The 18,989-nt window shown below is 51.6% G+C and overlaps 1 protein-coding gene across 4 annotated transcripts in view; it reads right to left on the minus strand.

Annotated features, from left to right (window-relative positions):
* Positions 1 to 557: 557 nt before the first annotated feature.
* Positions 558 to 18,989, minus strand: part of LOC124226910 (cationic amino acid transporter 4-like) — a 30,290-nt gene continuing 11,858 nt past the window's right edge. The window contains exons 2-6 of one of the 4 annotated variants that reach the window (XM_046640722.1): positions 9,341 to 10,362; positions 8,282 to 8,874; positions 7,920 to 8,028; positions 7,563 to 7,837; positions 558 to 3,041 (exon numbers count right to left, since the gene is read on the minus strand). In XM_046640722.1, coding sequence (XP_046496678.1) covers positions 2,949 to 3,041; positions 7,563 to 7,837; positions 7,920 to 8,028; positions 8,282 to 8,874; positions 9,341 to 10,322 — 2,052 coding nt within the window. In that variant the 5' untranslated portion in view covers positions 10,323 to 10,362 and the 3' untranslated portion in view covers positions 558 to 2,948. Of the gene's footprint in view, positions 3,042 to 3,440; positions 7,838 to 7,919; positions 8,029 to 8,281; positions 8,875 to 9,340; positions 10,363 to 18,989 lie in introns of those variants that run through there. The other 3 variants (XM_046640723.1, XM_046640724.1, XM_046640721.1) reach the window with 3 other exon arrangements.

Here is an 18,989-nt window from a genome sequence, read left to right on the forward strand (position 1 = left end):
TGCATAATTATTGTTTAAAAAAATTCACTCAGTACTTTTATCTTTTTCACATCTATTTAGTTTACTCATTCCCAATAACTATTTACATTGCCTACAGAACTTCATGAGACATTAGACAAAATCAGTTATCATTCTGAGCTATTATTTTGCTGACAAGTTTGTAACAGGAGTAACATGGGTTTATTTGACTAGTAAACCCAGGCTGTACGTCTGCACCTTATCCAATGCTGATACTCTGAGGACATGTCCATTTTAATCAAACCAATACATTTAAATAAGCTTTTATTTACTACAGATTAATTTATATCATGTTAATTTACAATGCATTTGGGTTAGTTTCTTTTACATTTAGAAAAAATTTACGTTAGGGGCCAGCCCCGTGGCCGAGTGGTTAAGTTCACATGCTCCACTGCAGCAGCCCAGTGTTTTGCCAGTTCAAATCCTGGGCGCAGACATGGCATGGCTCATCAAGCCATGGTGAGGCGGTGTCCCACATGCCACAACTAGAAGGACCCACAACTAAGAATATACAATATGTACTGGGGGGCTTTGGAGAGAAAAAGGAAAAAATAAAATATTTTTTTAAAAAAAGAAATAATTTAGGTTAAACAAAATAAAAAAAACAAAATAAAACAAACAAAAAAACAAACATTTAGGTAAGTGCTTACTTTAAGCAAATTGAACTGAGCTCTTAATTTTTGGCCATACCATTCAGCAATAAAAATATCACACATATCCAACATACATATAGACACATATACACTGAGTCTCCCCAGCTATTGTTTAAAAATTACTGCTATGAATCAGGTACAGTAAAACAAGTCTTAGTTATGAATCCAAATTTTTAGGCTTTTTACTAACATTTGTGGAGAAGACTTCCAAGCAGCTAGATTTTGGCAAGGGCACTCTTATGGCCGTTTTTTTCCCTTTTTTTCCTTCAGTCCTAGGAATTAGTGATGGGATAGATAACAGTTCCTGGAGAGGCAGATGATAATCCTTTTTAAGATAAAAGAACGGGTGGAATATGAGCTGCCTCTAGAGCTGCACTTCCAGTCTTGAAGGATTTTCTAAGGATAATTGCTCTTGATTTCTCAGAAGCTGGGTTGTAACTCACATGACATCATAGGTTGATGTACTTGTCCAACTGCATCATAAAGGCACAGAGCAACCACTCGACTCTCCTCCAAGAAGGAGTTTCTGGGGGAATAACTCATCCACTTTAAAGTGTTTCCAATTAGTTAAAATGTACCCAAGGGGTGAGTCTCTCGGGATTCTTGGGGGCATCGCCCAGGGTGGCAAAGCACCATCAGCGTCTGACTGACAGCGGGCTGGAGAAGGGTGCAGAGCTTGACTGCAGGTATCAACATAGTTATAAGATTTAGTCAAGTCCCATTCAGCCCAGGTGCTTAGTACCTGAGCCAGCACAAGGCAAGCCAGGGAGGCAAGACGCAAAGGGCTGGAGCAGGCTGGGGTGGGTTCCAAGGCTAGGGTTGAGAGTTAAGTCCCTGGCAAAAAGTTTTTCAAGTTCCAAGCTTACAGGTCTAGGTTCTGTTCAGGTCCAGCCTGAACTTAACCTCGACTTGGTGAAAACAGGTGATGAATGAGACAGACAAGGGAGAGAGGATGAGGCCTCATCCTCATGGCCTCTTCCCAAAGGTTATCCAGATAAGGGTCACACAAACAACAGTCCCCAGGCAAGACAGTTTATGGGATAGTTTACAGATCTCCTGTCCCCATAGCTGACTCAGCAGGCACCTAGGATACTCAAGTTCTTGACAGGAGACAAAACAGGATTCCAGACTGTCAGTCAAACGACTGAGTGAGGGGCCAACCTGGAGTCACTTAGGTGCCCCAAAAGCAGAGAGCTCCCTGGAGTGGAGCACAGACTCTGTGAAACCAGGCAGAGGAGAGCTCCTGGGGTAGGGGCTGAGTGCGGGGGCTTTGATTAGCATCTGAAAGACAATGAGAGGAGGCTGAGATTCCAAATTTGCTTAAGTTCTTAAGACTAGACATTGAAAGAGCTCTCTGATTGTGGCCACATGGTGTTATGGAAAAATATCATCTTTTTCTTTTTCCTGGACTCATAACTGAAAGCTGCCCAATTCTGAAGAAAGCAGCCTGGGCTGCAGGTGGGAATGAAATTAGCATTATCCATTGTTTTGGAACTTAGACACGGCTGGTCAAAGTATATGTATATCACAGCTAGAACTGAAGCCAAGCCAAGCCAGGAGGACTTCTGTGACTGGCTCCCCTAATTCTTCCTTAATATGGAGCATCCCCCAAACCGAGATCCTCATAATGAAGGCCGGACCAAGGCTTCCTTTGTCGGAAGTCATAGAGGGTGTCTCCTGCCAAAACAAGGCTTCCTTTTTTGAAGTCAGACCAAAGGAAGAAGAAATACTAATCCGATCATTTGTACCAAAGTTACTCACCAAAAACACATTTTCCAAACCAAGAAACCATCTCTTTACTGAAAAGTGAGAATATGTGCAAAGGAGTTGGTAGTGCCAAGCCAGGAAAAAATCCTAGAAGTCTCAGGAGAAATGCTCCAGGCAGCTGCTGGACTCATCCACGGGTTCTCCACACTGGCAAGGGGCTGACGAATCTCGGGCCAAAAGGTCCGTCTGGACTTAGCTCCTGGCTGGCTTGCCAAATTGTTACAGCAGCACGTTCATTTCTGCTCACCGCCCAGAAAGCCGAACATGGAGACAAGGCAATTGCAGGAGAGTTCAATGGCAAAGCAGCCATGCAAGGAAGCGAGAGCAGGAGTCTCAAACCCGCTTCCTTGAAAAGAGGGGCTCGGTGATATTTATAGGATGGGGGGAAGGTGGTCTGAAATGTGGAGACAGGTGATTGGAGGTGAGGAGACGTAATTGATGATCTGTGCAAGCGTGGTCAGACTCCATGCCTCTTTAGAGGACGCATGCTCACAAAATGGCAGCATGAGCCTAATCTGAAGGTGGAGTCTTCAGCTTCTTGATGTCAAAAGGTCGCCTATCAGACATCTGCATGGGCCCAGGTGATGAGTTGGTGGTCTCAACCTGGATTGAGTGGACAAAGGGGTTCTAATTGCTGAAGAACAGCTCACAAGCCCATTACCATGGTACCCAGGCTCCAGGGAGATGTTAAAGTATAGGAACCTAGTGGGAGTCAGCTAGCTTATCGCCTAAACAGCAGTTAACAATGGGTGGGTTAAACAGCTAAAAGCTATAATCAGTAATTGCAAAAAGTTAAAAAACCTTTGGGGGCCAGCTCCGTGGCCGAGTGGTTAAGTTCGTGGGCTCTGCTGCGGCAGCCCAGGGTTCGGATCCTAGGCGCGGACATGGCACCGCCCGTCAGGCCACATTGAGGCAGCGTGCCACATCCCACAATTAGAAGGACCTGCAACTAAGATATACAACTATGTAGTGGGGTGGGTGTGGGGGTGGGGGTGAGGAGATAAAGTAGAAAAAAACAAACAAAAAACCCGCCTTTGGTTCCTAGCTACTTAATGATCAACGCCTCTTTGCCGGTTTCACCAGAATGAGCCAGATCTATTTAGATTTCACAGGAAACCACTGGAAAGCAAGTGGCAGATATCTGGAGATTCACCCCTCTCAATGCTGTCCTGAGAAACAGGACCTTCCCCAGGTGACCACCGTCCTCTTGTCACACTCAGGAAATTTAACGTTGGCAGAAGAAGTCTAATATTTAAATTTCCCCAGCTGTGACAATAATAGTTCTAAATTTTATTTTCTGATCCAGGATGTACTCAAGGACCTTGCACTGCATGTATTGTCATGTCTCTGAGTCTCCCAAGCAGAACCCCCATCCTTCTACTTCCTCAAGTCACCTCGTCACCCTCACACATATGTGCACACAGCCATCAGGCCTGGAGGTGACGCCCATGACACTTCCCTCTGAGCTCTGCCTAGCCTGGCTTTGCTGGCCTCCCCAACCCTGTGGGGCTGGACCTGCCCATGCCCTGCTCCCCTCCCCTCTGTGCTCTCCCCGCCCTCCATCTCTGCCTGGAGCCCCTTCCTGAGCCCTGGGAATCCAGTGTGAGGGGCTCCCGGCAGGAAGTCTTCCCCGGCTCACAGCCCCAGGCCTGCCCCACCTCCCCCAACCCCACTTCCAGTGTCTCTTTAGGGACCTTTCCGCCCTCAACTCAGCAGAGAGCTTCTCAAAGGCAGGTTCACCTTCATTGTCCCCTATGTCCCCAGCAATGACAAAAGGCTCAGACCCATGACTCAGGCTGGGAGTGGAGTCAATGGATGACTAAGGCAGAGGCCTGTAAGGGCCAGGCCACCCAGGAGTGGGCAGAGCAGACACTAGACTCTCTCCTGCCCCAGGACAGCCGCTCACTGCGGGGAAGCCTCAGGCGTGGAGGCCTCAGGTGTGGAGGCCCGGAGCCTGCTCAGCTCTACAGGATCTGCTTCCACATCCTCGTCACTGGGCAGGTAGGGGCCAGTCTGGGCCGGGTGGGGTTGGACAGCGGGAGGGTGTGACAGCCACAGGCAGAGACTCAGCTCAGGTCTCTCCCAGGCAGGGAAGTTTGGGCTCATCCCCACAACCATCACTCTGTGCACTGGAGCCGCTCAGCTGCGTGTGGTGAGTCTGGCCAACATGGCTCCCCTTGGCTGCTGGTAAGCACATGCCCCCCGACCCCTGCAATCCCTGGGGTGACAGTGAGTCTTGGGGTGAGGGCTTGGGAGGCAACGGGATGGTAGGTTGGGGGCCAGGCCATGGGTCTGCCCTGCCTCTCCCAGATCACCTCCTTTGTGACCTGCTGCTGTTGTGCGTGGATGGAGAAGCCCATTTCTATGAGGACCAAGCATGAGGAGGGGGCTGCGGGCCTGCCTGGACACTAGTCTATACTTTGGAGGATGGTGGCTGAAGCCCCGCCCTGCTGTCCTCATCTGCAGGTAAAGGCCCCGAAGGGAACTGCCAGCCCTGAGCAGAAAGGCAGCTTCCCCACCCCCACATCTGGCTGCCTGGGTGCCTTAAAGGGGGCCCCGCACTGGACCCCACTGCTACTGCTGGGAGCTGGACACTGTTACCAGAGTGGCCCTTACACCACTCGCTGGCTCATTCCTGAGGCCCACAGCCTTTCTCTGCTATTTCGGGCTGGGAACAGAAAATGGTGGGAGCACAACCTAGGGGACTCAGGCATGAAGCCCTTGCAGGACCAGGGCAGTGGGTGGGAGGAATATTCCACCATTTGGCTACAAGGCAGACTGTCCCTCCCCCGCCTGCCTCGGCAGGTGCTGCTTGGGGACCACAGAGCAGGGCCCTGGTCCAGTGGGGCTCCGGCTTGGGCTGGGGCTGGAGACGCTCTCCCAGGCTCCATCTCCAGTGTTCCCAGCAGCTCCCTGCTCTCCAGCTGTCCACCACACTGGCAGGGTAGCCTCTGGCCCTGCCTGGCTCCCAGCCCTCCTCCTCCTGCCGGCAGCCCCAACACAGGGAGAGACCCTGCCCTCTCAGCTGTCCCACACTGGGCTCGGCACAGCCAGAGTCCCAGGCAAGGGAGAAGGCAGCCTGACAAGAGATGTCACAGCTGCTCTGTACTGGGTTCCTAGGGCAGGGCTCCTCCCAGCTCTGGGCCTCATCCACGGAATGAGGACTGTAGTCGGCAGATGGTCCGACTCTCTAGGACCCCAGGCAAGGGCACAGGACCCCCTTGGGCCCATACCTTCTCAGCTGATGAGCACCAACCCCTTCCTTGTGGCAGCCCTTGGGCTGTGGAGGGCTGGGATGGAGAGGTGGGTAGAGGGGTTGTTGGTGGGCATGGGGTCCTTTGGGGCCTTCTATATGTCTCTTTAGTACCCCCAGCACAACACCCTGCAACCTGCTCACTGGGCTCCTGGGAGCCATGCGGTGGGGAGGCTGTACATCTGGACACATATGTCACTGCTGCCCAAGGTCACACCCAAGAACTTGTCTGGGCAGCTGCACACCACACCAGAGGCAAATGCATGAGGACCATGCTTTGACCAAGACCCCAGGTGGAGACCAGGGGCTGGAGAGAATGTCCCTAACAGAGGACAAGGAGGCCCCAGCAGGCTGGCCTGGTTCAGGGTTTGGAATCCTCCTGGGGCCTGAATCCTGCCTGCTGGAGAATTTTCCCATGTCCTGGGCCCACGCTCAGGAGGGGAGGGATGGGGCTGCAGGAGCCAAGCCCTCTCTGGGTCCCAGGCAGGGTAAAGATTTGGGGTACCTACTCCAGGGAGACAAGGGGCTGCCTTCTCATGGGTCCCTGGTGAGCAGGGCCATGCTGGCAGCTTGCTCGTGGAATGACATGGGCCAAGCTAGGGAGGGGAGGCCTGGGGCTCAGGCTGGGCAGCATCTGGAATCATCTGGCATCTGGAGCCTCAGCAAAGCCTTGAGGTCCCTGCTGCCTCTCACCCCCAGGACAGTGTCCATGGGAGGCGGGTTCAGAAGGGCCAGGGTGAGAGATCACGGCCCTGAGGCCTGGTTATTGGAGCGGGGTCGCGTGTCCTTGTGTCCTTGGGGCCCAGAGAAAGTGATGTTAAGGCTGCAGAGAGTTGAGGAATAAAGATGCCAAAGCCAGTGGCTTCCTGTGTGGTCCTCACAGGCAAGAACGGGGAAGTGGTGGTGTCTATGATAGACAGAGCACAGCCTTGGGGAGACCGCGGTGTGCAGGGTAGGCCTAGGGACCCCCAAGATGGGGTCCCACCATCAGAGGTGGGCTGAAGGTCCCTGGAGTAGGCCCAGGTGCTTGTGCACGCACCTGTCCCACCCTGAGCCTTTGTCACAAAGCCCTGAGGGGGCGGCAGTGAGAGAAGCAGCTGGAAGCTGTGAGCAGCCCTGGGCTGGGAAAGAGCTGCTGCCTCAGTCTGCACGTGGGTGCACGGCCAGGGGACTGTGTGTGCACGGCCTGGGGACCGTGTGCGACATGTGAGCCTGTGCCTGACAGACACATGTGACTGGGCAGGGGGGCCTCTCCATCTGGGGCAGGCCTCAGGACATGCCCTGCTCTCTGAGAGCACTGGGAAACCAAGGGATCCCCAGAACTCCACCGCCCTTTCCAGGCTGCCTCAATGGGGTCCAGGCTCTTTTCTCTCGATCTGCCCCTGAGGGGACATGTGGGGAGGCTGGGAGGTGCCTGGCCTCATCCTTTATGGACCCCTCTGTGCCTGGTATGTGTAGCTCCCCTCTGAGCTGGGCAGAGCGCACTTGCCTGAGTGCAGGACTCCAGGACCCAGGCTAGGCCGTGACCCTGACTCAGGGCTGGGGCCACCCACTTCTAGAACCTCAGCATCAATGTTGTTTTCTGGGGACAAGCATTTGGTCCCTGGAACAGATGAGGACAGTGCCACAAAGAACACCACAGTAGGCCACACTGTGAGCCAAGCAGTTATTACTGTGGGTCCTCGGGACTCAAGCTTCTTCCCTGCCCGCACTACTCCACCTGCCCGGGTAGCTGGACTTGGTCATACACTGGATGGCACTGGGCACAGTCCACCACACCAGCGCTGGCCATGGCCCACTCCCAAAGACTCGAAGCTCAGCACCTGGGCTGAGGTCCTGAGGGACCCCCAGGCATGGGAAGACCTACACACCTGAGCTGCCCCGGATAGAGGGGCTGCCAGCCCCTCCGGCCTCCAAAGAATGTGGGGGACAGTAAGCAGGCCCCCCGTGGTCCTCATGGACTGGCAGGCTGCTCCATGGAGCCGGGCTCCTGGGCCGGTGCCTGGCTGGGGGTTTGCGCGGCTGGCACCATCTCTTCCAGGTTGCCACGTGTGGCCGTCAACCCTAGCCGTGCCCGCTGGTTCTCCTTGCTCTGCCTGATGCCGTAGCCAAAATACACCGTGATTCCTGTAGGGGCGACAAAAGCCTGAGGGGCAGGTCCCAGCACTGCCACCCTGCTTGCCCTCTTCCTGTAGCCCCCACGGGGTCCCGGCCTGGCCCCCACTCACCAATCAGCAGCCAGATGGAGAAGCTCAGCCAGGCCACGTAGCTCAGCTGCAGCATGAGGAAGATGTTGAGGAGGATGCTCAGGGCGGGAGTCAGGGGCACCATGGGAACCTGAGGGGACAAGGGCTGGGCTGGGCTGCAGGGAAGGGATGCTGGCCCACGGCCTGATTTCTCTGGAGTCCACAGAGCCTTCCTCTGCCTCTGGAGATTCCAGAGACAAGGGCCCACCGGCCATGCAGAGAGTGGGGTGTGGGGTACTGGCCTCCCTGCCCTGTGGCCCTGGTGCATCCTGCCACGGCAGAGGAGGAAGGTGCAAAGGGAGCTGGCTGGGCTGAGCGCGGTGGGTGCTGGCTGGAGGAAGTACCTGAAAGGTGTCCTGGCGGTGCTGCTGCTGGTGGGCCCCCAGGACGAGGAGACTGAGCAGAAACGTGGCGGAGCTGAGCAGGAGCAGCAGGGTGTAGCCCCAGGGCGGGAGGTGCAGGACCGAGTCCCCAAAGACCAGCACGCAGTCCAGGGTGATGGCCGAGGACACCAGGACACCGAGGGCCCAAGCCACAGCGGCTCCAGGCCTGCACCCATCCAGAAAGCGGAGGTAGGGCCTCAGGGCTGGTCGCAGCTGCCCGGGCTCAGGGGCTGAGGTCTGCTCGGTGCCCAGAGGGCTGCCTGGGTCCTGAGAACTGGATGGCAGGGACTTTCGGAAGCGTAGCATGATAATGCTGGTGGCCACGAAGGTGTAGGTCAGCAGTGCACAGATGCAGCGGAACTGCACTAGTGCCTCAAGTTCGACCAGCAGAGCCAGGAAAGCCATGAGGAACCCGAACACCAGGATGCCCACCACGGGCACCTGCATCCGGGAGTACACATGGGCAAACACCTGGAAGAAGAGCCCATCGGCAGCCATGGCAGAGATGATATGTGGCAAGAAAAAGATGTACCTGAGCAGGACAGTGTTCATGGCTGTGACAGAGGGTGGGAGAGACGTCAGCATGGTGGACAGGCCCACCAGGGGACACTGCTTGGGGCCAGGGTATGGGTGGCTCCTTGGGAACACGGGCATGAGTTTGCCTGGGCTCTCAGAGTGAGCCTGAGTGCATGTGGGGTGCTGGATTGTTCCCCCTCACCACCCAGGAATGGGACACCCCAGTTTAGGTGACAGACCCACTGGAGAATCTGATGAGGGCTGAGTCCCTCTGCCTGGAAGGATCTGGAAGCACATGCTCAGAACTGACATTCTGTGTCAACTGGGAGGGACAGTGAATAGGTCCTTCACAACAAGCCCGGGTGGAGAGTCTAATCATTAGCACCTTCCTGGGCCCAGGATGCAACTGGGAGCACAGGCCCAGTTGGAGATGTGTGCCCTGGAGGCTTAGGGCAGGGCCCCACCACCCTGTTCCCTCCCTCATTGTCTGGAAGGGCCACTTACCGCAGATTGCACCAGCCACCACAATGAAGGCTGCCCAGCTATAGCCCCGCTGGTGGAAGGCATCAGGAAGTGCCCAGTCAGGGTCCAGGCTGTGCCAGGGCACCATGAGGGTGAGCACAGTTGAGGCAAGGATGTTGGCAGCAGCCACCAGGGTAACCGAGATGGCGAGGGCCATAGGCACAGATCGCTTTGGGTTCCGGGCCTCCTCGCTAGAGACAGCAACAGCAACAAAGCCCACAAAGCCATAGATGCAGGTGGCGGCGCCAGCCATGATGCCAGAGAAACCAAAGGGTGCAAAGCCGCCCTCCTCAGCGCTCCAGTTGTGCGGGTGGGCCAGGACAAACCCCAGGATGATGATGAAGAGGATGATGGCCAGGCTGATAGCAAGGAAGGTGTGGCTGAGCCAGGAAGAGACACGACCTCCACAGGACACAAATGCAGAGGCCAAAAGCAGGATGCCAGCAGCCAGGAAGTCTGGGTACTGGGCCAGGTAGGGCACCTGCCAGGTGCCCACATGGGCCTTGGTGAAGCTGCTGATGCTGCGGCTGAAGATGGCATCTAGGTAGCTGCTCCAGAAGCGGGCCATGGCAGCGGCCCCAACGATACACTGGATGAGCAGTATCCAGCCAACGAGGAAGGCCCACAGCTCACCCATGAACACATAGGTGAACAGGTAGGAAGAGCCCTTGCGTGGCACACGTGCTGCCAACTCTGCGTAGCATAGGGCTGCCAGCAAGGAGGCTATGGCAGCCACGCCAAAGGACACGAGCACTGCCGGGCCGGCCATCTCCTTGGCCACGGTGCCAGTGAGCATGTACAGGCCCAAGCCCACCGTAGCACCCACACCCAGCAGGATCAGGTCCAGCGTGGTCAGGTGGCGCCGCAGCGACGTCTCTGTGGTGGGCTCCTCCAGTGTCTTCAGCCGGTTCAGCTTCTGGCAAAAGCGCGCCACACTGGCAGTGCTGGGCAGCCCCGGGGCCATGGTTGGCAGCCGAGAGGAGCACCAAGCCAGCTGCTGGCACCTACGAGGGTGAGAGGGGAGTGACAGTCTGCCCTGGGTCCTGACCAGCCTTCAGTCCTTGCTCTGACCCTGCCCTGGGGACCCAAGCCTGGAACCACTGGCAGCTGCAGGGCTGACTGAGGCAGGCTCAGGGCCTGGCAGCAGGGTAGGCAGGAGGCCACAGGGAAGTGTGGGGAACTCTTTGGCATGCCTCCAGGGCAAGGGAGGGAGTCTGGTTCCAGGTGTGTTTGGGAGGCGCTCTGAGGGTGGGGAGGGGCAGTCCCAGAGAGCCTGGCTAGGAACCACTCCAGTGGTCTGGGATTCCAGAGCAGGGTGGAAACCCGAAGCTTCCTGGGAACTGGGCCAGGCCTCCAGGGCCTGGAACAGGAGCAACTCTGTGGCCCTTGCCGCAGACCAGGCAGCCACCTGGCCTCAGAGGCATTCATCCCGCATCCACGGTCCAGCAGGCAGGTGTATCAACTCAACCCGCCTGGAGGGTGGCTGCCCTGGGACCTGAGCCCCCCTCTGTGCCTGGCCATGCCTCCAGAGCCAGGTCTGTGGTGCCACTGCTCCCTGGTACCAGATGCTTCACCTTTTCTCTCGCCTGAGTCCATCCCCCTAGGACTTGCTGCGACTCACTTGCTGTCACCGCTACAGTCCCTCTGCTCCAGAGGGTTTGCCCTAACCCCAAGGCACTGGATGTAGCGCTTGGCCTTTTGTCATGGTGACACACGCACTCAGTCCACCATACCCACACCTCACGCAGCCAACACCAGTGCTTCCCCAGGTTCTGGTTAAGCTGTAATACTGTGTCCGGTTCACAGATGAGGAAATCCAGGCCACCAGGTAAGTGACTAGTCCAGGTCACCAGGGTGGTCTTGGCAGTCCTGTGGAGGCTAAGGTCCAGGTCTGGGTGGGGTCTGGAGCCCACTCTTCGTCCACTGCTGCAGACGTCTTCCTTGATTCCTCATCCCAACACACGGACTCCACCAGCTGGGCACCATTCAGGCCCCTCGACCCTGGGAGGTGTGGGGGCTGTGGGACTCAGGCAAGACGCTGGTAAGATGAGGGTCTGAATGTGGCTGAGAGGCCCTGGGCAGTCCCTGACCTCTGGCACAATGGGATGGCAGTAAGCCACCCTCACCCACTGATGAGGGAGCGCCCGGCTGTGGGGAGTGTTCTGTGAATTGGCAGAGCTCGTGCTGGCTGTTCTGAGCTGCCAGCTACAGAGTGTCCTGAAAGGAGGCAAGCAGACCCCTGGGGATGACCTCCAGCCCTCCAGCTTGGGGCACCCCTAGGGCCCCTCAGACCCCAATGGCAGCCCCTCCCAGTCCAGGAGCACCTGTCAAGCCTGGAGGACCCTGGGGGACCGTAACAGCAGCTCCCACTTGTGGATATCTGTGAGAGGTGTCGTGGACTGAGCATCTGCTCCATGCCAGTCCCTGCATCACAGAGACACATCACGTGTCTCACCATGTGACCATCACAAACCCCCTCAGGCTTATTTATTCCTGGAGCTGAGGGGTCTGTGTCCTTCTGCTCTTCCCACTCCTTTGAATGTGGAAAGGCTGGTGTCACAGGGTATGAACTTGTTCACAGAAAAATGAGGACAATCCATCCAACCAAAGCAAAACCAAAACAGTCATCCTCTTCCCCCATAACTCTCTCCATGGTGTCAGGTTTCTATGTGGTTTGTGGGCTAGGACGTTAGGGGCACCTGCAGGCTGTCTGGCTCAGGGGGCTGGTGACAGGGTGGTGGACTCCCAGACCAGATGGCGCCACTTGGAGCACTCTGCCTTAGCCAGCCCCTTGCTCCCTTCTGGTATGTGGCTGACGTTGTCTTGAGGAGCTTCTCAGATGGGCTCCCACTTCATGCAGGGGTGACCCCTCCCGCACCTCGCTCCTGTGTGGCCTAAACATAAATGAGCAGATGTTCCTTGTCCTGAAACACCTTCACAGAAACCCAGAAAAGTGCATTTCCAACCAAGAGGTCTGGGCAGTTGTGTAACAGGAGCTCCCCCAAGGCCTGACCGATGGCTACCTGAGAGCTGGAGTGCAGGGTTTCAGAGACTTTTCATCTATGCAGAGAGGGGCTCTCACCACACCCCTTTCACAGGGGCCAACATCCAATGGATACTTGTGGCCAAGCGTGGTTGATGCAGTAAACTGTAAACTTCCAGGGACATGGCTGGGCCAAGTGCTGGACCCCAGCGAGCAAGGCAGTTACACTGAGCAACACATGGAGATGCAGTGAAGAGAAAGTACCAAAAATGCAAGAAGAGAGAACACTTCCCACCTCATCGTACACAGCCAGGAGCACCCTGACACCAAACTCAACAAAGACATCACAAGGAAAGAAAACTACAGAGCAACATCTTTATGAATATAGATGCACGATTGCTCAACTGAGTACCAGCAAAGTGAATCCAGCAACATGTAAAAAGGGCCAAGCAGGATTTATCCCAGGAATGCAAGATTGACTTAACTGAAAGCAGACTGATTTCTGAAAAATGAATCAATGGAATATGTCATACAGATAGAATAAAGGACAAAAACCACAGATCCTCTCAACAGACACAGAAAAAACAGTCAACAAATCTGGACTAGAAGGGACCACCCTCAAACTGACGAAGACCATCCACGAAAACCCCTCGGCTGCTGTGCTCAGTGGAGAGAGACTGAAAGCTTTCCCTTTGCTCAGTAACAACATCGGGAGGTCCTCTCACCACTTGTATCCAACATTTTACTGGGGGCTCTGGTCATGGCAATTAGGTGAGAACACGAAATAAAAGGAATCCAGATTGGAAAGGGAGGAGTAAAAGTATCTGTAACCACAGATGACAAGATCTTATGTTAGAAAACCCGAGAGTCCACACAAAAAATATTAGAACTAATAAACAAGTCCAGTTAAGATGCAGGACACAAGATCAATATACAAAAATCAATTGTATTTCTATACACCTACAATGAACTATCCAGAATCGAAATTAAGAAAACAATTATGCTTAAATAGCATCAAAAGGAATGAATGTATGTATAAACACACTTAGAATAAGTTTAAGAAAAGAAATGCAAGGCTTGTGCGCTGAAAACATCATGGAAAAAATTAACGAAAGACTAAATTTATGGTTAATTGCTTTTTAAAAAAATAAGACTTCATTTTTCAGAGCAGTTTTAGGTTTATAAGAAAATTGAGTAGAAGGTGGAGTTCCTATATTTGCTCAGTCCCTACACAGGCACGGCCTCCCCCACTATCAACGTCCCCCACCAGATTGGTACATTTGTTATAACTGATGAACCTGCATTGACACAAGATTATCACCTACAGTCCATGGTTTACATTAGGGCTCACTCTTGGTGTTGGACATTCCATGGGTTTGACAAATGTATAATGACGTGTACACACTACTACAGTAAGCCCTAAAAATCCTCTGTGCTTCACCTACTCATCCCTCCCTCCCCACTAACCCCCGGCAACCACTATCTTCTGTCTCCACAGTTTTCACTTTCCAGAAGGTCACAGAGTTGTAATCGAATCACACAGCATGTAGCCTTTTCAGATTGGCCTTTTTCACTTAGTAATACGCATTTAGCTCATCTTATGTCTTTTCATGGCTTGATAGCTTCTTGCTTTTTAGTGCCGAGTAATATTTCTTGTCTGGATGGACAAGAGTTTATCCATTCACCTACTGAAGGACATCTTGGTTGCTTCCAAGTTTTAGTAATTATGAATAAAGCTGCTGTAAACATCCACGTGCAGGTTTTTGTGTGAACATAAGTTTTCAACTCATTTGGGTAAATACCAAGGAGTGTGGTTGTTGATTCATATGGTAAAAGTATGTTTAGTTCTGTAAGAAACTGCCAAGGTGTCTTCCAAAATGGCTGTACCATATTGCATTCCCACCAGCAATGAAGGAGCATTCCTCTTGCTCCACATTTTCAACAACATTTGGTGTTGTCAGTATATTGGATTTTTGCCATTCTAACAGGTGGGTAGTAGTATCTCATTGCTGTTTTAGTTTGCAATTCCCTAATGACAGAGGATGTGGAGCATCTTTTCATAGGCTTATTTGCCAACTGTGCATCTTGTCTGGTGAGGTGTCTGTCTGGATATTTTGTACATTTTTAATTGGGTTGTTGGTTTTCTTATTGTTGATTTTTAAGAGTTCTTTGTATACTTTGGATAACAATCCTTTATCAGATACATCTTTTAGAAATATTTTCTCCTAGTCTATGCCTTTTCTCCTCATTCTCTTGATGTCCAATTAATTTTTGACAAGAGAGCCAAAACTATTCAGTGGGGGAAACAGCAGTCTTCTCAACACACTGTGCTGCAACAGCTGGATCTCCACATGCAAATGAACAAACTCACACTCCTACCTCACACCACATGCAAAAATTAACTCAAAATGGATCAGAGAACTCAATCTATGAGCTGAAACTTTACAGGCAGATCTTGGAAATATTGTGGTTTCAAAAGCATAACACCACAATAAAATGACTGTTCCAACAAAGTGAGTCACAAGATTTCTTCGGTTTCCCAGTGCATATAAAAGTTTTATTTAGGGGCTGGCTCTGTGGCCGAGCGGTTAAGTTTGTGTGCTCCGCTGTGGCGGCCCAGGGTTTGGATCCTGGGCGCAGACATGGCACCGCTCATCAGGCCACGTTGAGGCGGCGTCCCATATCCCACAACTAGAAGCACCTGCAACTAAGATATACAACTGTGTACAGGGCAGGGGCTTGGGGAAATAAAGCAGGAAAAAAAAAAAAAAAAGATTGGCAACAGTTGTTAGCCCAGGTGCCAATAAAAAAAAAAAGTTTTATTTACACTATACTGTACTCTATTAAGTGTGCAGTAGCATTATGCCTAAAAAAAGAATGTACATACAATAATTTAAAATACTTTATTGCTAAGAAAGGTTAGCCATCCTCTGACCCTTCGGCGAGTTGTGATCTTTTTGATGGGGGAGGGTCTGCATCGATGTTGAGGGCTGCTGACTGATCAGGGTGGCTGTTCTTGAAGGTTGGGGTGGCTGTGGCAATTTTTAAAATAAGCCAACAATGAAATTTGCCACATTGATAGACTCTTCCTTTCACAAACAATTTCTCTGCAGCCCGTGATGCTGTTTGATAGCATTTTAGCCACAGTAGAACTTCTTTCAGGGGCCGGCCTGGTGGCCTAGTGGTTAAGTTTGCATACTCTGCTTCAGCAACCCGGGGTTGGTGGGTTCAGATCCTGGGCATGGACCTACACAGTGCTCATCAAGCCACGCTGTGGTGGCATCCCACATACAAAATAGAGGGAGATTGGCACAGATGTTAGCTCAGCGACAATCTCTCTCAAGCAAAAAGAGGAGGAATGGCAATTGATGTTATCTCAGGGCCAATCTTCCTCACCAAAATAAATAAACAAATAAAAACCAAAAATAAGTGAACTAACAAAAAAAAGAAAAGAACTTCTTTCAAAATTGGAGTCAGTCCTCTCAAAACCTTCCACTGCTTTATCAACTAAGCTTATGTAATATTCTAAATCCTTTGTTGTCATATTCACAATCTTCATGGCACCTTCACCAGAAGTAGATTCCATCTCAAGAAACCTCTTTGCTCATCCATAAGAAGCAACTCCTTATCCATTAACGTTTTATCATGCTATTGCAGCAATTCAGTCACATCTTCAGGCTCCACATCTAATTCTAGTTCTCTTGCTATTTCCACCACATCTGCAAGTACTTCCTCCACTGAAGTCTTTAAACCCTCAAAGTCATCCATGAGGGTTAGAATCAACTTCTTCCAAACTGCTGTTAATGTTGATATTTTGACCTCTTTCCATAAACCATGAATGTTCTTAATGGCGCCTAGAATGGTGAATCCTTTCCAGAAGGTTTCCACTTTACTTTGCCCAGATCCATCAGAGGAATCACTGTCTATGGGAGCTAGAGCCTTAGGAAATGTATTTCTTAAATATGAAGATTTGAAAGTCAAAATTACTCCTTTATCCATGATCAAAATGACTGCCCAGATCCTGCAGAAGGGATGTTGTGTTAGGAAGCATGAAAACAACGTTAATCTCATTGTACATCTCCATCAGAGCTCTTGGATGACCAGGTACATTCTCAATAAGAAGTAATATTTTGAAGGGAATCTTTTCTCTGATCAGTAGGTCTCAGTATTGGGCTTAAAATATTCAGTAAACCATGTTGTAAACAGATGTGCTGTCATCTAGGCTTTCTTGCTCCATTTATGGAGCACAGGCAGAGTAGATTCAGCACCATTCTTAAGGGCCCTAGGGTCTTCAGAATGGTAAATGAGCAATGGCTTCACCTTCAAGCCACCAGCTGCATTAGCCCCTAACAAGAGAGTCAGCCTGTCCTTTGAAGCTTTGAAGGCAGGTGTTGACTTCTCCTCTCTAGTGACGAAAGTCTGAGATGGCATCTTCTTCCAGTATAAGGCTGTTTTGTCTATGTTGAACATCTGTTGTTTAGAGCAGCCACCTTCATTAATGATCTCAGCTGGATCTTCTGGAGAACTAGCTGCACCTTCTGCATCAGCACGTGCTGCTTCACTTTGCACTTTTATGTTATGGAGATGGTTTCTTTCCTCAAACCCCATGAACCAACTGCAGCTAGCTTCATTCTTTTCTTCTGCAGCTTCCTCACCTCCGTCACGCTTTGTAAAAGTGAAGAGAGTTAGGGCCTTGCTCTGGGTTAGGCTTTGGCTTAAGGGATGGTTGTGGCTGGTTTGATTAGTGAGTCTGTGACAGAAGGCATCTCATCCTCTGGAGGGAGAGTGGAGACACCATTTTCACCACACCATCCTTACCACTGTGCAATGAAGCTCTTTATTTTGAGGAGTGAACTTTTTGGATCATGAGGGCTACATCATCTGTGCCCTCCCCAGGGATGCCTCCTGCATCCATGTTAAAGATTAATTCTCAGCCGGGAAACTTGCCTCCAAGTATTTCCTTAAAAAGGCACACACGATTGAATCCCTAGTGGAATAAATACACAAATGGAGATCCCACTCTTCAACGGCCAGATGATCCATCTGTTGAATTGGAAAAACTTCTATATTTGAAAAATATTTTAGAAAGCTCTTATCACAAGCAGCTGTCTTACTGGTATTTAAGGGAAGATCAAATGGAAAAGAAAATGCCCAAAAATATAATGGCTAGGCTGAGGGAATCTCTAAAAGTGAAAGAATCAAAGTCAGGCTTAGAACAAAGATTAAAGAGAAAATTTAAGGAAAATTCCCCTTCTCTGCCCTCCTATGCTCCCCTATACCCCCAGCTCCCTGTCCCTGAACCTCTGGAAGATTTGGTGGGTCTCTGGGCCCCTGGTTTCAACTCTCCTTCTGAAGACTTAGCTCCTCAGCCACTTTCCTCAGATGCTAAAACCCCAACTTCTCCAGACAGCATCCAGCTGCCCATCTTCACTGCCCTCTCTTCAGAAGACTCACAGGGGGCCCTCAGGCCTGACCCCCAAGCTAGGGGCACACAGGTCACTGGTGTAAATGCTGAAGCCAGGAAGTGAATTCAGTGGAAGCAGCCAGGAAAGGCAGGAAGGCTGGTGTGCTGCCCCTTCCAAGTCCTCCTGCTTTCCAGGGCTCTGTCACCAGGCTCTGCCGGCGTCAGGCAGTCCGTGCAGGGTCCACTGTGGATGTGTCCTGGACTTCTGCTGCAGACAGTTCATGTCCCCTGGACACAGCCCGTCTATGAAATTATAAACCTCTCCTGCCTCCATGGTCAGAAGATCCCACTAAATTTAGAGAGGACTTAGAAAGGTCAGCGGCTGTTCATAACCCCACCCACGGAGATCGTGGCTGGCTGCTAAGGGGGTTCTTCCAGCCCAGGATTACACTGTAGTTATCACACAGGCCAGGGGGTCCCCTGGAAGAAACCCCCTCACAGGGGAAATAGAGGGCCAGACCCTCTCCCAGGCCCTCCTGCAAATGACCAGGAAGTGGCTCTGCTCGAGGCTGACACTCAAGGTTTAACAGGAACAGTTTTCTTTTATTGATTTATTTATTTTTGGAGGAAGATTAGCCCTGAGCTAACATCTGCAGCCAATCTCCCTCTCTTTCTTTTGGCTGAGGAAGACTGGCCCTGAGCCAACATCCGTGCCCATCTTCCTCTATTTTATACATGGGACGCCTACCACAGCATGGCTTGCCAAGCAGTGCATAGGTCTGCATCCAGGATCCGAACTGAGGAACCCTGGGCCGCCGAAGTGGAACATGAAAACTTAACAGATGAGTCACCAGGCCGGTCACTAGCAGGAACAGTTTTAGAGGCATTTCCTCCTAAAGTTAATTGTTGAAAAAAATTGAATTATGCACTCATAACGAGGAACATCTAAACGCCTTTGTTGAACACTTTTCAAAGGCGCAGTGCATTAAACCCGGAAGCCCCAGAGCATATGAATCTCCCAATTTCTGCTTTAGTAGGAAATTTTCTTCCTGATATCAAAAAACAAATTCCAAATCATGTGGTTGGTTGGTCAGGGCAGCCAGTACGTGTAATAATGGAGGCTGCTACACAATATTTTATAAATAGCAGGAAAGCAAAAGAACAAAGAATTAAGAGCAACTCTTCTCACTTTACAACTGGAATCTTTAGAGAAGCAAAACTGTGACTGTGAGAGGAAACTGAAG

The sequence above is a fragment of the Equus quagga genome, chromosome 15 (genome assembly GCF_021613505.1).
Source record: "Equus quagga isolate Etosha38 chromosome 15, UCLA_HA_Equagga_1.0, whole genome shotgun sequence".
Lineage (NCBI taxonomy): Eukaryota > Metazoa > Chordata > Mammalia > Perissodactyla > Equidae > Equus > Equus quagga.